General features: G+C 39.3%; 2 protein-coding genes across 4 annotated transcripts in view; one reads left to right on the top strand and one right to left on the bottom strand.

The window, feature by feature from the left end:
• Nucleotides 1–1831: 1831 nt before the first annotated feature.
• Nucleotides 1832–7471, top strand: si:ch73-70k4.1 (uncharacterized). The gene is made up of 4 exons (XM_055223078.1): nucleotides 1832–2023; nucleotides 2804–2993; nucleotides 3746–4440; nucleotides 7077–7471. Exons 1-4 carry the CDS (start codon nucleotides 1896–1898, stop codon nucleotides 7147–7149), a joined length of 1086 nt encoding a protein of 361 aa, XP_055079053.1. The 5' UTR covers nucleotides 1832–1895; the 3' UTR covers nucleotides 7150–7471.
• Nucleotides 7472–10730: 3259 nt separating this feature from the next.
• LOC117373556 (protein kinase C iota type) overlaps nucleotides 10731–18556 on the bottom strand; it is a 55550-nt gene continuing 47724 nt past the window's right edge. The window contains exons 17-18 of one of the 3 annotated variants that reach the window (XM_033969612.2): nucleotides 15681–15796; nucleotides 10731–13713 (exon numbers count right to left, since the gene is read on the bottom strand). In XM_033969612.2, coding sequence (XP_033825503.1) covers nucleotides 13626–13713; nucleotides 15681–15796 — 204 coding nt within the window. In that variant the 3' untranslated portion in view covers nucleotides 10731–13625. Of the gene's footprint in view, nucleotides 13714–15600; nucleotides 15797–18556 lie in introns of all 3 variants that reach the window. The other 2 variants (XM_055223077.1, XR_008648739.1) reach the window with 2 other exon arrangements.

The raw sequence follows: 18556 nt of genomic DNA, 5'->3' as shown, positions 1-18556 counted from the left end.
TAAACTTCAATCCTTTAATTGATAAGTCTCTTTGGAGCCATAAATTAAACTGTTTTTTAGTCTTAAGTTTAAAAGGCGGAGTATTACTCTCTAAGGCAGAGGGAATTTCTCGACTCACTTATCCCGCACTATCTCTGTATGTGGACAATCAGACACTTAAATCAATTGACCAAATTCTATATCATTTTATTTGGAAAAATCGCATACATTACTTAAGAAAATCAGTCTTAATGAACTCCTATGAAAATGGAGGGCTGAACTTCCTTGACTTCACAACCCTAAATAATACTTTTAAACTTAATTGGATTAAATCATATCTGAAAAACCCAACCTCCATCTGGAATATATTTCCTCACTACATCTTTTCAAACTTGGGTGGCCTTAATTTTCTACTTCTTTGCAATTATAATGTAGACAAAATTCCAATAAAACTCTCAGCATTTCACAAGCAGACTCTCTTAGCATGGGTACTTGCATACAAACATAATTTCTCTCCTCATAATTTTTTTATTTGGAATAATAAATACATTCTATACAAAAACAAATCATTATTTTATCCTCACTGGTTTAGCAAAGACATCCTACTGGTGGGTCAGTTATTTGACGGACATGGACACTTGCTGAGGTACAATGAGTTCAATTTGAAATACAACCTTGCTGTAACTCCTCGGGAATATGCCATTGTGTTTGATGCAGTGACCAAAGAAATATGTGAATTATTTAAAAATACTAACATTGATAAATATATGTAATCACTGAATGTAACTAAAACCACCGTAGGACAAATTTGTTTTTCTACTGTTTGTAAAAATAATCGAAAAATACGTACCCTACTACAACAAGATGTTATCTCTGTGCCCTCTGCTATTTTTTATTGGAGAAAATTTGTATTTGTATAATAAGATGAGAGATGTCTCCTTTAAACTAATGCATAGAATTTATCCGACAAATCAATTTATGCTCAGATATATCAAAACAATTGACCCCAATTGCACTTTTTGTAAAGAACACCCTGAAACACTATGTCATCTTTTTTGGGAATGCACTATTACAAAGTCCTTTTGGAAAGACTGCTTAAAATTTATAAAAGAACATATTGATTCTAAATTTTTACTAAAATTTGAACATATCATTTTTGGTATACATGATAAAAACTTAGATTCAAATAAAAAATAGCAATTAATTTAATTATTATATTTGGCAAATTTTATATTCATAAATCTAAATTTTCTTATGCATCCTTATTTTTTCCTGTTTTAATTAATCAAATAGAATCGTACATTTCCACTATTTCCAAAAGCTTAAACAAAAAAGCGATGTTAACATTTGAAAGCTGTATGTCTTTAAACATTTTTGTTAAATGTCACAGTGGATCAAATTTTTTTTTTTTTTTTTTGTATACCCCCCTGGCATTATGTATTCTGTGTTCTTTTGTTGTTCTGTACTTTCTATTGTTAACTGTTAATCTAATTGTATAATAATAATAATAATAATAATAATAATAATAATAATAATAATAATAATAATAATAATAATAATAATAATAATAATAATAATAATAATAATAAATAAATAAATAATAAAAATAAAAAAAACAACCTTGCATTTAAGGGCATTTTAGCGAATTGAGACATGGCTTAAGCGATGTTCGATAGTCGTTTGCATAAATGTTCAACATTTGACAGCTACCATACTCCATATGCCAGCATCAGCCTGCAGTGAGTCTAAAGGAAATAAATGAAATAAATTCCTGTGAGGCTTTTATTTTCTTATTTACTGGCGGAAATGGGCGATCTTAAATAAGAGACTAGAAACAGGATGCGGTGTACGCAGACGAACACGGAAGTTCTGTTTTGAAAAGAATCCGCGAAGTGTGCGCGCATGGAGAGGTGAAAATGAGCCAGATCCACCGCAAACTGAAGCTCAAACGAAAGAAGTCCTGTGCGAATCCCGAGCTGCCCTACCCGGAGAAACAGCGGGGTGTGAGACCGCGGTCAGAGAGAGAAGACGCGCAGGCTGCAGGGTAAGAGCCGCCTCAGACCCGGGGCAGACCCGGGGAAAATTGTGCTGGTTTTCAGTTTCCCAGATGAGGGCAGGAGACAGTTTTCTCCATTGATTACATTGCCATAAAATATCTGAAAGGTAAATGCACAAATGTTGAACCTGATAATTTCTATCAGTGGCTGGACCCAAGGTCTCACTCAACACAAATCTGCATTTTAACTGTAATACAGATGGGGGCAACTAAAATGATAAAATAGTATCAGTCAATAGAATGCCGTGATGTCATCTGAAACCCAGCTAAAGTTATGAATTACTTTTATTAAAGTTACGACTTTTGTTGTAATACAGTGAGTTCTTGGACCTAGTCACTGATAGAAATGATCCAGTTCAACATTAGTGAATTTACCTTTTGTATTTTTCTTTTGAAAATAGCATGCTAACAGCATTATTTCAGCGTTACTTTTTCCCAAAGTATGAACTATTTAGTTTTTAAATGTTTAATTGCTATGGCAACGGTCCTAATTTTCATATTTCTGGACTCATGGATAGGAAAGTTTGGCTCTCACCACCATTTGAGAATATGACATCACATTGAAAACAGAGATAGAGTGACTAGACCTAGGAACTCACTGGATTATAAATCAAATTCATGATTAATATTCATTTTAGCTGCCTCCATTTGCATTAAATATTATTATAGAATGTTGTGATGTCATCTAAAACCCACCAATAGAATAGGCCAAAGGAAAGACAAGAGTAGCCTCTGTTGTAAATGATGACATTTGTTGTTGTTCTCCAGGCCAGTGCTCCCCTCTGCTCCTGGCCCTGCCTGTGTCTCTGCCCCTGCCCCTGGCCCTGCTCCTGCGTCTGCTCTGGGCTCTCTCTGCTCTGGGGTGGACAGACTATGGGTGCTGTCACTCAGCTGGATCCTGCAGGAGCTTCATGACCCCTCGGGACAGGTGCCTGAGCTACCCCCTCCCTCTGCTGCTGTAAGCTGCACACAACTCACAGTTATAGTTGACAGTCACTTTATAAAAATTAAAGGAGACATAGTCTGCAAAATTTTCAGAGCTTTCAAGCATGTTATAGCTGTTTCCCCTCACCATTTAATCACTCAAAGTTGTATTTGGAGTGATTAATGCATGTTTGAGTAATCTTTATTCTCCTATATTCAAGACATCATTGCTTCGATCTACTCCCGTTTTGACCTCCACCACGTTTTTAACCGGCCACTGCTCTGTAAATACTTAGTGCTCCAATTTTATTTTCTTAATTGGTGATAAGCGTAAGATTCAGCAGTGTTGAATAGCCATTTTGTTACAAATGCTCGCTAATGTGATGTGGAGCTATCCATAGGAGGGGCCAAAAGCAAGCAGCAATTTGTTGTGATGCCATTCACAGTGTCGTATGTAAAGGGGTAGGCCGGAATCCGCTCCTAAATCCTCATTTGACACTGCAATTTTCCAACCTGAAAGTCACTGGATTTCTTTCTTTCTGGATTTATCACTATTGTGATTTAAAATATCCAAATTATAACATCATTATGTTATTATTTGGACATTTTAAATCCATGGGTGTAGTTTATAACAATAGCAGACACAACCATAATAGGTCTTCTTTAAACATTTCTTATATGAAGTAATCTATATGAGAAAGGTTTGAAGTATTGAGTTACATTTCAGTATTATAAAATGAAACGCACAGATTCACATTTATAACTTGTGTTTTGAACCTGTTTCAGACCCCCCTGCCTCGTCCCTCCCCTGCACACTGGGGCCTTACTGATGAGATCCCCCCCTTTCCAGAGCCCTCTTCCTCTGTCCAGTCATGTCCCGAGTCTGACGCACCCATGGACTGTTTGGACAGCCAAGACATATTCTTGTCCCCCGACACTGCTGCTGTGGCACCTTTAATCCAGCAGAGGGACACCTGCGCACCTAAAGCTCTACTTCCACAGAGCCAAAGGGGCAGAGATGCACCATGGACTTCGGGGAGGACAGAGGAGACAGGAACGACGGACGGGACAGGGATGATGGAGGGGCCATGGAGGAGGACTGGGAGGCTAGGAGTTACAGAGAGAACAGGGAGGATAGAGGAGGCACAAGGGGGGGCACGAGGGACGAATAAAAGAGGTGAGATGAAGGGGACATGGATAACAGGAGAGACAGGCAGGACAGAGGGGATAAAGGGGACTGGAGAGACGGGGAGAACAGAGATGTTGTATACAGATGGGACAGGAGGGAAAGGAAGAATAGAAAGCACAGGGGGGACAGAGGGGACAAGGAGGACCAGTCAGTTAGGGGGGACTGAGATGTTGTGTACTGAGGAAACAGGTAGGATAGGAAGGTTAGGGGGGGCAGGAGGGACAGGGGGGACAGAAGGAGCAGAGGAGCTGTTGGCGAGCTGCCCCATGTGCTTGATGGTCTTCAGTCTGGGGTAAGGACACGGGAGTGGTCAACAGGACAACAGAATGTAATTTTACAAGTTGAATTTATTATTTATGTTTTCAGTCAGTATTCAGTCAGCATAAATCTGAAACACCTCCAGCAGCTCATGAGAAATTCAATTTTATTTCCGTATGATCACTTGTGAAGTAGAAATGCAAGTAAAGGTTAGTAAAAAAAATTTTAACAATCACAAAAATAGTCAGTGATTAGTAGTCACCTAGTCAAACACTTATTTTAGCTAGAGAATTAGTCAACTGGCCAAATAAGGTCTTTGTCAGGTGCTGGGGAACAGCACCTTTATAAGAAATGGGCTACTAGAACAATACGGAAATGGAGAGAACAAGGCTCTGTTGGAATGCTACTACTCTATGAACCTGAGTCAGAGGGGTTAGGGTTACATGAACAGGATGTGGAAAAAGTGGTTACTTCGAAACCCACAGTCCAAGCTTACAGCTAAGCAACTAGTAGCTCAGTTTTCAAAAATCCACAAATCATGATTTGAGATTGATGAGGTACAACACAAATGCTACGGCAAGGGGGAGCTAGGACGCCAGGTCAGAGGGAAGTTAACATGAACTCCCCAACCAGAGATTGAAGCCTCTGCCTCATTCAGAGGCAGAGGCCTGAAAGATAAGTAAAGTAAAGTACCATCTGAAAGTCTCCTTGATGTGACCGCAGCATTTGAGAGCGATCCCTACCTCAACCATCACAGAAACCAATCAGCTAGTAAACAGTGATCCTAGAGATGCTTGGCTATAAGAGCAACCATGGGAGCCATGAGACACAAAACCCACCATGGGAACGACGGTTAGAGACTAAAATCAAGGCAGTGCAGCTAGAAGTGAGCCACCTGTCAAAGGAAAGGTGCAATGAAAGAACAAGTACCCAAGAGATATAGCTAGATGCCCATACCTGAAGCAATGGAAACTACCAAACAAAGGCTCCAAGTCTTGGCCAGCTGCCTAAAGAGGTACACACAAGATAATAGTTCGGAACACAACTGGTGAATGTATACGCTCAATGGCAGGGTAATGACACCACAGCAGACCCACCAAAGCTGGAAACAACAGTACTGGAAAGGCATATGGGAGATAGAGGCATCACATAACAACAATGCACAGTGACTGGGTGATCTGAGAGAAGACTACAGCAACCTCCGTGAACAGAATAAGTCACCATCACAATGGCAGACATCCAGGAAAGAGGCTCAGGTATGAAAAACTGGACTGCACCAGGCCCTGACATGATCCATGCCAACTGGCTAAAGAAACTCACTGCTCTCCACGAGCGTCTGGCAGCACAGATTAACCAGCTGCTAAGGGATGGGATTCACTCTAAATGGCTAACCAAAGTGTGTATGATCCTGATCCAGAAGGATCCCTCAAAGGTTACACTCCCATCCAACTATCAGCCAATAACCTGTCTCTCCACAACATGAAAGCTCATGTCAGGCATCATTGAGGCTAAGATAAGTGGGAACATGAATCAATACATGAGGACAGCACAGAAGGGCATCGACAAAGATACCAGGGGAGCTAAACACCAGCTCATGGTAGTCGAACAGTGGCCCGAGACTGCAGAACCCCTCAGACCAACCTGTACACTGCCTGGATTGATTACAAGAAAGCCTACGACTCAATGCCACACACATGCATCGTTAAATGCCTGGAGCTGAACATCAACAGGACTCTTAAGAGCTTTCATTATGAACTCGATGAGGTTGTGGAAAACAGCCCTTGAGGCCAATGGCAAGCCACAAGTGACCATAAAATGTGGCATATACCTAGCCCCCACTGCTGTTCTATTCTCTCAAAGTTCAAACCTTCGTAGGTGCCTTTGTCGGTGCACAATGTTTCATCGACATTGTGGATTTTGTCGGGGAAAAAACTTGCAAACATACAGCACTTCAGAGTCACACTGTGATCAAACATTTATGTAAATTTGGCTGAACACATTCTGTACTGTACAGGAGACGCGGCACAGAGGAGATTGATTGACAATGGTATACAGTCCCTTAGCCAATCCGGACGCAGAACACAATGCATGTTCATACGCTGTAAAAAAAGTATGCAAATTTTCAAATTCAAAAAAATCTGTGAAACAGTGATACCGCGAAAGTTGAACCATGTTATAGTGACTGACAACTGTATATCTCTCTACCAACATATCATGCTTCAACATTTGTTATTGTGACAGGCCTGGGTATGATCAGATCCAAACTACACTCACATGACCACAAACTCACAGGATTTGAGGCAAAAATAAATATTTATAGTGAAACTAGATATTTACATGTAATAGAAATTTTGGACGACTAAGACATCATGGACCAACAGACCTAGAGTCATGATTATTCACATGAATCTTTGCAGTACTATTGTCCAGAATCTAGGGCTGTGCAGTTAATCCGATTTTAATTAAGATTAAGATTCTATCATTTCTAATGCTCAGTGATCATGGTCTTTCCAAATGAGAGGTCTACAGCCAATCCTCTATTAGTAACTATTTTTGTTTTATATGGTAGTAGTTCGAAGTTTGTACATTGTACTGTTTATGTTAAAAAAGTACTATTGAAAGCCAAATAAAGTAAAACGTTGAACAATTGTGACCCTGTGCTCTCTGCAGACTCTCGCAGCTGGACCGGGATAGTCACCTGGCTCAGTGTCTGTCTGATGTCAACATTGACGTGACCTGGTGAGTAGCCCTGAGCACCAGGAGGGGGCGCTATGGAGGGACGTCCAAAGATGAAACTGCAAACTGTGAGAGGATGCCCTCAAGATGGAAATAAAACAAGACCTACAGACACAGAAGGAGACTGGGAATCACACAACCTTCTCTCTTAATAGTATATCCCTCTGTTTAAGTACTTCACAGGAGCCACATGTTACATGTCACTATAATTCAAACAGCTGACGAAGCTCGCTCAGAATCCTGAAACTAGTTACAACACTGTTCTGTTCCTTATTAGCCCTGACCAAAATATATTACTTGTTACAAATTAAAATATGACACGTGCCTTAATGGGCTCTCGTCGTTCTGTGAATGTCCCATGTAATGTCAATAAGGATGTCAGCATTATTCGATTAACTGGTCATCATGACTTGCACTGTATAATCATAAGAAATCAAAAATTATAACTGTAAGGAGCAAAATTATCTTAACCCTAAAATGTGTCTTTTTGTCACTTTAACTTTCTTCATTCAGAAAGTGTGATTTGATAAAACTGTTCACTAGAGGAATGCTGATCTATTAGAAAATCTGAATCAAAGTAAATTAAATACCGGTAATATATTGTTGTTTGGTCATGGTGTCAATAATTGTTGAAAAAAGTTTGATGCTTCTTTTCACAATATTTGTAATTAAATTACCTTTACATTCATACTTGGGGATTACTACATGATTATGACACGCTATGACTGTACTGTAATTATTATTTGATGTTTCTGCACAACCTGAGATTGGCCTCTTCTTTCAGAGGAGGGTTAATGTAAGGCAAAAGAAAGAGGGTGTAGGAGAGAGGGGCAGAGAGAAACGGTTCTCCTCTTCTCTCCCCTTTCCTTTCCCCTCTTCTCCTCTCCTCTCCCCTTCTCTCCTCTCTTCTCATCTTCCCTCCTCTTCTCTCCTGGCCCTGTGCTCCAGCTCACAGCCTGGAGCTACAGCCCTTTGACTCCAGATGGCCTCATTAATCCCATTATAAATCCCATTCGTAATCCCATTATGTTCTTATCAAACAAACCACGGTCGGATTTCATCACAGGCCTCCAGCTTCTCTGACGAACCAGCCAAGCCCAGCGCACACAATCAGTTTGAGTTCTTCTGATGAAAATTATACTTTAGTCAAGATTTTATCAATTATATTTACTTACTTAACTAACTAAACCCGTAACAACTTTTAATTTTAAGTTATTTTAGTCAAATGATAAAAATGTGTATAGCATTGTTTCATGGGTGGTCTTGTACACAGATTAAGGGCAGCTTGGATCTATTTTTTGATGGTATCTTATCTATCACAAATATATATAACACTGAAAATGAAGATTTAATAATTTAGTAAATTAAATTAAAGGAACTTTATGCAAGTTGTTCTAAAAACATACAATCACAACATAGCATTAATCTGCAGATAGAACACATTTTTTTCTCATTCTCAGTATATGGACAGGCCACACCTCATGTGAAAGCTCAGAACCTCCAGAATTCACTCACTGAGCTGCAGAGGCTGCACTAGCACTGATTCATGATTGGCTGCAGGTGCTGGAGGATAGCAACTCAAATCTTGATAGCCTCATGTGAGGCTGTCTGTTTTCTGCTGAAATGTAACTGCCATCATTCTTGGTGGTTGAATCCCCACTCACACTGATACTATTGCGTCCTTGGGCTTTTAAACCTTGTGCACAGTGGATAATGATGCAATTATGTTTTAATGGTTCAGTTCCTTAAAACAACAATATTAGACTGGAGATCAGGGCCATTTCTCAGTCCATGTACTTGTGTACACTTGCTTGTGGACTTGTGAAACTTCACACCTCGCGCCCTTAGTCTTGTTCCAGTTCAGTCCTTTGCCATTTCCTCCACACACAAAGTGTGTTTGCATGGAAATCAATGCCCTAACTAATGATCTAATGGTTTTACAATTCTCCTCAAAGCAGCACGTTTTTCACATAGTTTATTAAACCTATGTAGGCTTTGTTTGGAATAATACTTAGTTTCATTGCTTCCCTTTCCTCACAATTAGTTTACAATATCCAATTCTATGCAATATGAGGACAAATGCAGCAGGGTTTTCATCACGCCAGAAACTTTGAAACAATTTGTGTCTTAATGTGAATAGGGAATATATTGAAATAGTCTAAGGCTGAATATTTTCATTTTAGCATAATGTATTTAAATAATTATTCATATTTAAATGATTAATAACTAGCAGTATTACATTTCATTTATTTCAGCAATATTTATTGTACTATGTAGGCCCCAAGAGTACAGTATCCTAAATCCTTAAAACCAAATGAAACTACCTGTGTACCAGTTACTCAAAATGTTTTTATGTATTTGTATTTTGTATATATATTTTCCAAATATGTATTGAGACAATGCGTGCAATGTATATTAGCCTTATATTCCTACACAAGTTCAAATATAGTCTTTTCTGACCAGAGCAAACATAACTGAAGATGGCTCAAATATTTGGCCTAAATGATGAAGAGGGCCGATGGGTGAGAATATGTTTGGTTATATTATCGATAAGGCTCATGTTTTGCTTTATTAAGTACTTATGGAAGCCCGTTTCCGCCATGGAAAAAATAAATAAAAGCCCCACAGGAAGTTGAAATTTTGAGTTTAAAACTCATAATTACGAATTTTAAACTCATAATTAGGAGTTTAAAACTTATAATTAGAAGTTTTAATCTCTTAATTACGAGTTTTAAACTCAATTAGGAGTTTTAAAGTCTTAATTAAGCTTGTAGCCAATGCGCACATTGCAAGTCAGTGCACAGAGCAGAAGAGACAGGAGGAGGACTGTTGTGTTTATCACCTACATACTTTTATAAATGAATAAATTAAGCTCTAGTAAAGATTCTGGCATCTTGAACAAGTCAGTGGGCCGCTGATCTGACCACTGTTTTATGCCGTGAGCGCTATTCTGGCCACTCATGAGCTCTGGTCTGGGTCTGTGAGCGCTCATCTTCCGTGGTCTGAGCAGAGTGCTAGTTTGGTCACAACCCTTGCTGGTTTGAGGAAATTATTAAAATACCAAATTCATTTAATCAAAATTGATAAGGTTCATATTTTGTAAATGTTACATTCCCACAATTACGAGTTTTAAGCTTATAATTATGAGTTTTAAAACTCCTAATTACTCATAATTAGGACTTTAAAACTCATAATTTCGACTTCGGGCTTCCATAAGCACTTTTTAAGTAAATTTAGATTTTATTAAAACGAGTACCTACAGGAGCTTTATTTTTTGTCACGTCATCAAGTCTGCCTTTCCCAAAAGCTGAGAGAGCAGAGTGTGCTGGTGAAATCCTCAAGTCAGTCTGCAGGCTCCATACTCATGTACTCCTGGATACAAAGAACTGAGAAACAGCCAGGAGTACTCAGCTGAGGATTGCTCTAAAGTACATGATGTAGAAAACCCACCCACTTAGCTAGACTAAAGGGTCGCACACAGTCTGGGAACTGAGCTGGAGACCATCTTGCTGCGAGGACTCTAACCACTGTGCTACAGGCTATCAGAAAAGGTAGATTCAGTCATGGACAAATCATGCAGGAGGAAGTGAGCACTTAGACAGGCTTTAATAAAACAATGAGAAGCACCATGTCTGACTGCTCGGGAATGCACTCTTCTGTTCAAACGCTGCTTTAAAACACCTGTCACTACACTGCAAAAACAAGAGGTGCATAGTAAATGAATTCCGTTTAATCATAAATGCATATTATGATTGTGTGCATTTTTTGAGTCAATATCTGACATTTGCTAATTAAATCCATAGTCCATCCAAGTTAAAGAGGGGGTATTATACTTCTATAGAATATTAACTGCTAACACATAACACATTCAGATCATCATGTTACCTTTTATTGTTTTGAAACAACATATTAACCTGTTTTATTTTTATTTTCAGTTTAAGTTTTGACCCTTTGCTCTCCGCACCAAGTCAGTCCTACTGGCACATGGCATCAGGTTTGTGAAGATGTAGTTCATACGGTAAAGCAAGTTCGATTAGGGCCCGGGAGAGAGCTCTAAAATAGTCAAACATGCGTGGATGATATCTAAAACCTCTTCAGGTATGGTTTTGATGAGTGAACATTATAACATGGTAGAAAGCTCCAAAAAGTTAATTTTTACATATGTCGTCTTTAAATTCACAAATGAAGTTTTCTAACATATTAAATCATTTGTTGCATAATTGTGCAGGCAGCCATGTTTTAGTGCAACTGCTGCTAATTAGTCTATTCAAAAAGACGAATTTGATGAACTGAGGACTCTATAAATAACACAAAGGTACACAAGGACTTGTTTTCAATATCAGACTGATACCATCCTTAATTTGGCTTGTAAAAATATCTTGAAACCATTCCAAAATATCGTCAAAATCATGGTTATAATTGTGAGAATTTTAACTCATGTACACATATTGTTTTTGCAGTGTGCAGTTCATTCATCTATGCAAAAAATGTACTGTAAAAACTCACTTCACATATGAACAATCAGCTACTTCAGACATTTCTCTTTTGAAAGGTCCCATGTTATGTTAAACTGAGTGCATCAAACCAGTATTGACACAATATAAACATTTCAAACTCAATTTCGAGAGATACTCAATACCAATTCTGATACCACAGTTATAATAAGACACTTTTTCTTAAGACAAAAGAATGTGATTTTCAACATTAAATCATAGGACTCTACTTTATATTGTTTGCTCAAATGAGTATCTAGTTACGATACTAGTTTTAGTATTGATTCATATCTGATATTCAATATTATTGACAACCCTACATCAAACTCCTTACTATTACTAGCAGGTGGAGGAGCTATTTATTCGAGACGTTTAGCATTATTGTAGAAATACTAGTTTTCTCTAAAATTGACTGTGCTACTGTCATTTTCTCAGAGATTAAGATTTTAAAAGTTACTTTATGTTAGCTGAACTGAGACGAAACAAGGGATAATGGTCAATATAGTTGCTTTTTAGCAAGTTCAGTGACAAAACAACACAACTAGACCTGGAAGCTTGTATTTTGAGTTATCATAATAGTCTGAGAGGGGAGTCCTCGAGTATCCTTCTCAAGTATACTTTTACTTTTTAATAAAATAGAACACCAATCATTTACTCCTATGCAATACTCCATCTTATATTTTTGTTTATTTTTGGGCTAAAAGGTTACATTTTTTACATTTTTTTATTGCTACCCTCCCCAGCTGATCATAATGCTACAATATTAAAGCAGACAAATTGTGCTTGTGTCTGCTATTTAGTTATAATCTATGACACCTGTGGATCATTATATTATAATTTGCACATTTAAAATTGGAATATTAATCTAAAACAATTTAATAAAAGAAACGAGTCCACTGACTTCCACATTAAGAAACTGCAGTGCTCAATGGGAGCAAATATTGCCATAAACATCATCATAACAAAGATCTGTGAAGTTGTCAGCCCCTTCTATGCTACACATCACAGTAGCGCATACTGGATTTTTTTTTTCCATTTGTACCAAAATGCCGAATCCTATGTGTATCGCCAATTACAAAAATAAATAAAATTGGAGAAGGAATTAAATCGACAAAATGGCGTCTTAAAAATAAGTGATTAAAGACTGCTCAAACATGTATGAATCACAAATATAACTTTGAAAGGGTAAATGAGAAGGCGAAACAATTACAGCATGGCTAAAAGCTTTGAAAATACATTTAGCATAATAGGTCTGCTTTAACATTGCTAAACATTTCAAACAGTAAAAACTATTGCTAAAAGCCAGAACAGGTCATAACATGGGAACTTTCACTTTCTATTAGCATGGACATAGCCTCCGAACTAGCGTCACTACATTCTGGTGAAATAGTTTGAACATTTCTCCTTTTTCTCTGGGCAGCAGTGGACACGGGGCTGGAGCAGTGATGAGGCGTGGAGTGATACGGCAGGACTGTGCTCAGGTCAGCTGGCTCTTCTCTGGACAGCTCTTCAAACCTCCATGGACCCACATGTGGTCCCAAAGCAGGAACAAATACACTGGAGGCACTTCTTAAATTAAAATCCCACTGACATTTGAAATCGCTCAACAGTATTTAAAAAAAACAAAAATCTAAAAACAGACAAAGTGTGAGCATCGATGAAAAGGCATCATTCATTCCACTCATCCTTAACCATAATTTAAATTACACATTTATATCGGATTCTAGAGTACATTCTTATTGTGTGGACAAGGACAAAATAGAAAACGCAAAAGTGCAGTTGATGTTCAGGACGTGATGGGTGTGTCCAGCTCTGTCCTTCAAAGTCTGGGACATCTGGGACATCTGTGACATCTGGGACAAAGAACCCCCCAAACCTCAGCCACCCTCTCGGTACAGTATCCACAGTCTCACCCCAAAGACATGCGCCAGGCAGGTCCAGCAGAGTTCAGGAGGCTAGGGGGGACACGTGAGGACATGGGGGGTAGTCCTCAGACTGTGTCCTCTGAGGACATCAGCAGAGGGTTGATGTAGTCAAAGCCCTCAAACTCAGACTGGTCTATTCTCTTGATGATGTCCCTGAGGATAGGAAAAAAACAGTAAGTGACAGATTTTCATGGTTTTCCAATTCTGACTGGGTTTCGTGGGATAGTACCTGTGGTGAATATTTATTATAGTTTTAGATCAGTGAAGAAAAAAAAACACAGGAAGTAGCACTGCGTTTGAAGTGTTATTTATCAAATAAAATAGGATAAAACTGATCCAAGTGTGTTATTGACTCCAGTATCTGACACCAGCATCAGATTAGTGCATCCCTAATTCCAGGGTTGAAATGATCCAAATGATTCTAGTGAAGATGTATGGAGTTTAAAAACACGGTGGAGCACTTCTTGTATTACCACATCACATCACATGGTGGAGTGTTTTCTGTTTGAGGGAAGAACACATAGATCAGAAAACAGCGTCTTTAAAAAAAGACATGTTATGTTTTTCTGGTGCAGACAGAACAAAAGTAGATCATCATTTTACTTTGTGTCCTTTGCAAACTGGTATTATTGACTATTGAGTTAAAATGGCCTAATAGAAATGGGACAATTGACTTTAGCAAGTATCAGACCATTGTGGTAAAGGAGCTGAGTCGAAAAGCAAAGCTCTCGATTTACCGGTCAATCTATGTTCCTACCCTCACCTATGGTGATGAGCTTTGTGTACTGACCGAAAGGACAAGATACAAGTGTTTTGGAGTGGCCATCACAAGTGATACAAGTGGTCAAAATGAGTTTCCTCCGCAGGGTGGCTGGGCACACCCTCAGAGATAGGAATGCAGAATGCAGTTTTGAGTAGGCAAACTATTAGGGTAAACCCTAACCATTTTTTGAATCAATCTACTTAAGGTGTTCCTCTGGAAGGAGATGAGTTCTGTACCCCAGAGATGAATGTGTTTTGGTCTGAAATGTGCATATCAACCCAAGAACAAAAGCAAAAGACCTTGTGAAGATACTGGCTGAAGCTGGTAAGAGTGTGTCATTATCCACAGTGTAAAGATACTGTACCAACATGGGCTGAAAGGCCTCTCTTCAGAAAGAAGCCATTACTCCAAAAGAAAGATTTTTAAAAAAGCCAGATTACAGTTTGCAAATGCACAGGGACAAAAACCTAAATTTTTTTAGACATTTTTGGTATGACAAAACTAAAATTAAACTGTTTGGCCATAATGACTATCGTTATGTTTGGAAGACAAAGGGGGAAGCTTGCAAGCCTGAGAACACCATCCCAACTGTGAAATACGGGGGTGACAGCATCATGTTTTGCTGCAGGAGGGACTGGCGCACTTCACAAAATAGATGGCATCATGAGGAAAGAACATTATGTGGATACTGAAGCAACATCTCAAGACATCAGTCAGGAAGTTAAAGATAATGATAGTGAAAATGGGTCTTCCAAATGGACAATGACCTGAAGCATACTGCCAAACTGGTTACAAAGTGGATTGAGGATAACAAAGTCAGAGTTTCGGAGTGGCCATCACAAAGCCCTATTATACTTGGCTCAGTTACCCCAGTCCTGTCAGGAGGAATGGACCAAAATTCCTGTGAGAAACTATTGTGAGAAGCTTGTGGAAAGATATCCAAAACACTTGACCCAAGGCATACAGTTTAAAGGCAATGGTACCATTACTAATGAAATGTATGTAAACTTCTGACTTAGACAAATTTTCATTGCTTTACTAAACTTCATTACTAAAATAAATACTTCTCTTATTATTCTGAAATTTAGCAAATAGAAATTATTTTGGTAATCCCAATTGACCTAAAACAGGAGAGGTTTAATCTGATGTCTTGTCAGATGGTGAGAAAAAAAGGGAATGTGTCTTTTTATATAAAATTTTTACACATAAAATGCCTTATTTTTACATTTGGATTTTTGGGGGGATTTTGACATTTATGTGAGTAAACTACAGAAGAGGTAGCTTTAGCAGAGCAGAGGCAGCAGATAACTGGCTTTAGCATTAACATTAGGATTAGCAGAGGCAGGCGATAACTCACTGGTCGTCAGGTGTCAGCTGCACAGGCTCATTAGTGAACTGAGTGTCAAAGTTCTCCAGACCTAGCTCGTCTGAGATCTGAGGGACGAAGGGAGGCATCACCTGTTTCTTCTCCAGCTAAAGCACAAACACACACAAACATCATGTCAGTCACTTCATATCTGCTATTTACTATCTGCTATCTACTATCTAGGTAGTAGATATACTATCTACTTACTACTATCTACCATCTATCTACTACTAACTACTATAGATTACAGTTAACAGTTAACAACAGTTAATAACGTTAACTATGTTTTAGATTTTTTAAAAAGTAGTCTAATCTCATATACACTTTAATTTGGTATTTTAAAGTCTATACACATCTGCAGCAACTGTAATCTATGGCAGTTTAGAATATTGTGATGTGCCGTTAACCAAACCTATTGTGCACATCACCATAACCAAAACCAAGACTAAACTGGGCCCAACTAATGCTGGACCAAACCAGGACTAAGACTCCTCCTAAATAGTTTGAGCTCAGGGGCAGAAGCAGAACCACATGTTGAGAAGCAGACACCTTACAGAAGATACTCTCTCACACAGAGTCACATGTCTCTGGGTGCAGACAGTTCTGTGCTTGTTGTTGCTGTCCTTGTTTTTGTGGCGTTAAGAGGCCCCCTGCTGCTCCTGCTCACAGCGCTTCATTAGTGCCCTCCTAATGCATCCCAGCTCAGAGACAGCCCCAAACAAGCACCTCCTCTGCTGTGTGTGTGTATGTGGGGGTGTGTGTGCGTGTGTGTACCTACAGCTCACACAGTCATACTCTGGACCCCCACTGTGGTTTTATTATGGTTTGTATGTGTCTTGCAGCGCCTATATAGTCACGAAAGAATTCGGTATACGGATGAGCAGTACTGGTTCCATGATAAAATAAAAATCATGATCTGGCTCCATAAAAATCATGATATACATTTTGTCCCTCAAGGTGTTTTATTTACATATGAAGAGTCCTGACATATAGGATGAAATTGTTACATATTTATTTCTTTGTACCTGTAGGTAGGTGCAGTAGAGTGACACAACTAGTGCTGTGGCAGAGTTAGCACTTTGTCAGGATAAGCGCTGGACATAGCTAACGTGCTAACCGTTGCATTTAGTGAAGGGTGATATCACCATTTTTGGTATGGATACAATACCAACTACTTTTGGGGGCATTTTTTCAAAACCGCTACTTAATACCTCATGGGTGAAGGCATTTCAATAAATATATGTATACAAAGAGCTTCATACAGGCTCACAAATGCTGCTGGTGAAGGTGTGTTGACACAAAACAATGAAGAATCCCCCCCACTATGCCTAAAATTGATGCTACTACTTCACTGATAGTCCCATCCCTAGTCACGATCCAAATAGGAGGCAAGCATGGTCACGAATTACTTAATAATTTTCTATTGAAGAATGTTCTCTCCAGCTGCTGTTGATATTAAAATGTTCATATTGACCCATTATACATGATCCTGGTGTTATTATTTTGTAAATCAAAATATGGACAATAATAATGCTGAGGTTATTTCCTGATAGTGTTCAAAATAGGTTTGATTTACAGCTATCGTGCCTCGATGCTAAGTGCCTGCCCAGTGGAAACCAATGGTGCAAAACGGAAGAGGTGCGTTCAACAACCTCAATCCCGATTGGCTCTTTGGTTGCAATGAAATGCACGCTCAGAATTTCAAATATAGAACTTAAGATAAGATAAGATATGCCTTTATTAGTCCCACAGTTGGGAAATTCCAGTATTGTACCGCACAGTTAAAGAACAGAAGGAAAATGGTACATGCAATAAAACAAGATAATAGATAAATAGTTTAAAATAATTTAAAATATATACTTAAAAATAAACTAAAAATAGACTCTAATATAACATCTTCGGAAAGTGACTTAAGTATTGCACATAGGTGTGGATGAATGACACATGTTCAGTGTTAACAGTGTTGATTGTACAGTCTGACAGCAGCAGGAAGGAAAGACCTGCCAAACCTCTCCTTCACACAGCGAGGGTGAATCAGTCTGTCACTGAAGCTGCTCTCCAGGGCAGACAGAGCGTCCTGCAGGGGGTGAGACTCATAGCCCAGCATAGAAATGACCTTAGCCAGGACCCTCCTGTCCCCCGCCTCCTGCACTGAGTCCAGAGGACAGCCCAGGACAGAGCTGGACTTCTTGATGACCTTGTCCAGCTTCTTCCTCTCCCTCTCTGTGATGCTGCTGCTCCAGCAGACCACACCGTACAGGATGGCTGATGCCACCACAGAGTCATAGAAGGTCTTCAGGAGTGGCCCTCTCACTCCAAAAGACCTGAGTCTCCTCAGGAGATAGAGCCTGCTCTGGCCCTTCCTGTACAGTGCATTTGTGTTGTGAGTCCAGTCCAGTTTGTTGTTCAGATGAACACCCAGGTACTTGTATGAGTCCACTCTCTCAATGTCCCTTCCCTGAATGTTCACTGAGAGGGCAGTAGAGTGGCGTCTGCGGAAGTCCACCACCATCTCCTTGGTCTTCTCTGCATTGATGATCAGGTGGTTCTGCTGGCACCAGTCCACAAAGTCCTGTGTTAGTCCTCTGTACTCCACATCGTCATCATCCTTGATGAGGCCAATGATGGCAGAGTCATCAGAGAACTTCTGCAGGACGCAGCTGTCCGTGTTGTGTCTGAAGTCTGCAGTGTAAAGGGTGAAAAGAAAGGGCGCGAGGACAGTGCCCTGGGGCGCCCCCACACTACAGGTCATGAGATCAGACTTAGCTTGAAATTTACTCTTAGCGCTAACTGGCTTTAATTGGCTGGAGCTGAACAGAATGGCATCCCTCAGTCCACTGAGTTAGTGCTGTAGCAGAATTAGCGCT

The sequence above is a fragment of the Periophthalmus magnuspinnatus genome, chromosome 7 (assembly GCF_009829125.3).
Source record: "Periophthalmus magnuspinnatus isolate fPerMag1 chromosome 7, fPerMag1.2.pri, whole genome shotgun sequence".
Lineage (NCBI taxonomy): Eukaryota > Metazoa > Chordata > Actinopteri > Gobiiformes > Gobiidae > Periophthalmus > Periophthalmus magnuspinnatus.
Note: the sequence above shows the minus strand (reverse complement) of the source record. Positions and strands in the feature narration are given on the sequence as shown.

Bases quoted from the DNA above. Each gene is read 5' to 3' on its own strand.
- si:ch73-70k4.1 (XM_055223078.1), top strand. From the start codon at position 1,896: ATGAGCCAGATCCACCGCAAACTGAAGCTCAAACGAAAGAAGTCCTGT. The intron at 2,024-2,803 runs GTAAGAGCCGCC...GTTGTTCTCCAG, and splicing joins GAAGACGCGCAGGCTGCAGG to GCCAGTGCTCCCCTCTGCTC. The intron at 2,994-3,745 runs GTAAGCTGCACA...AACCTGTTTCAG, and splicing joins TACCCCCTCCCTCTGCTGCT to ACCCCCCTGCCTCGTCCCTC.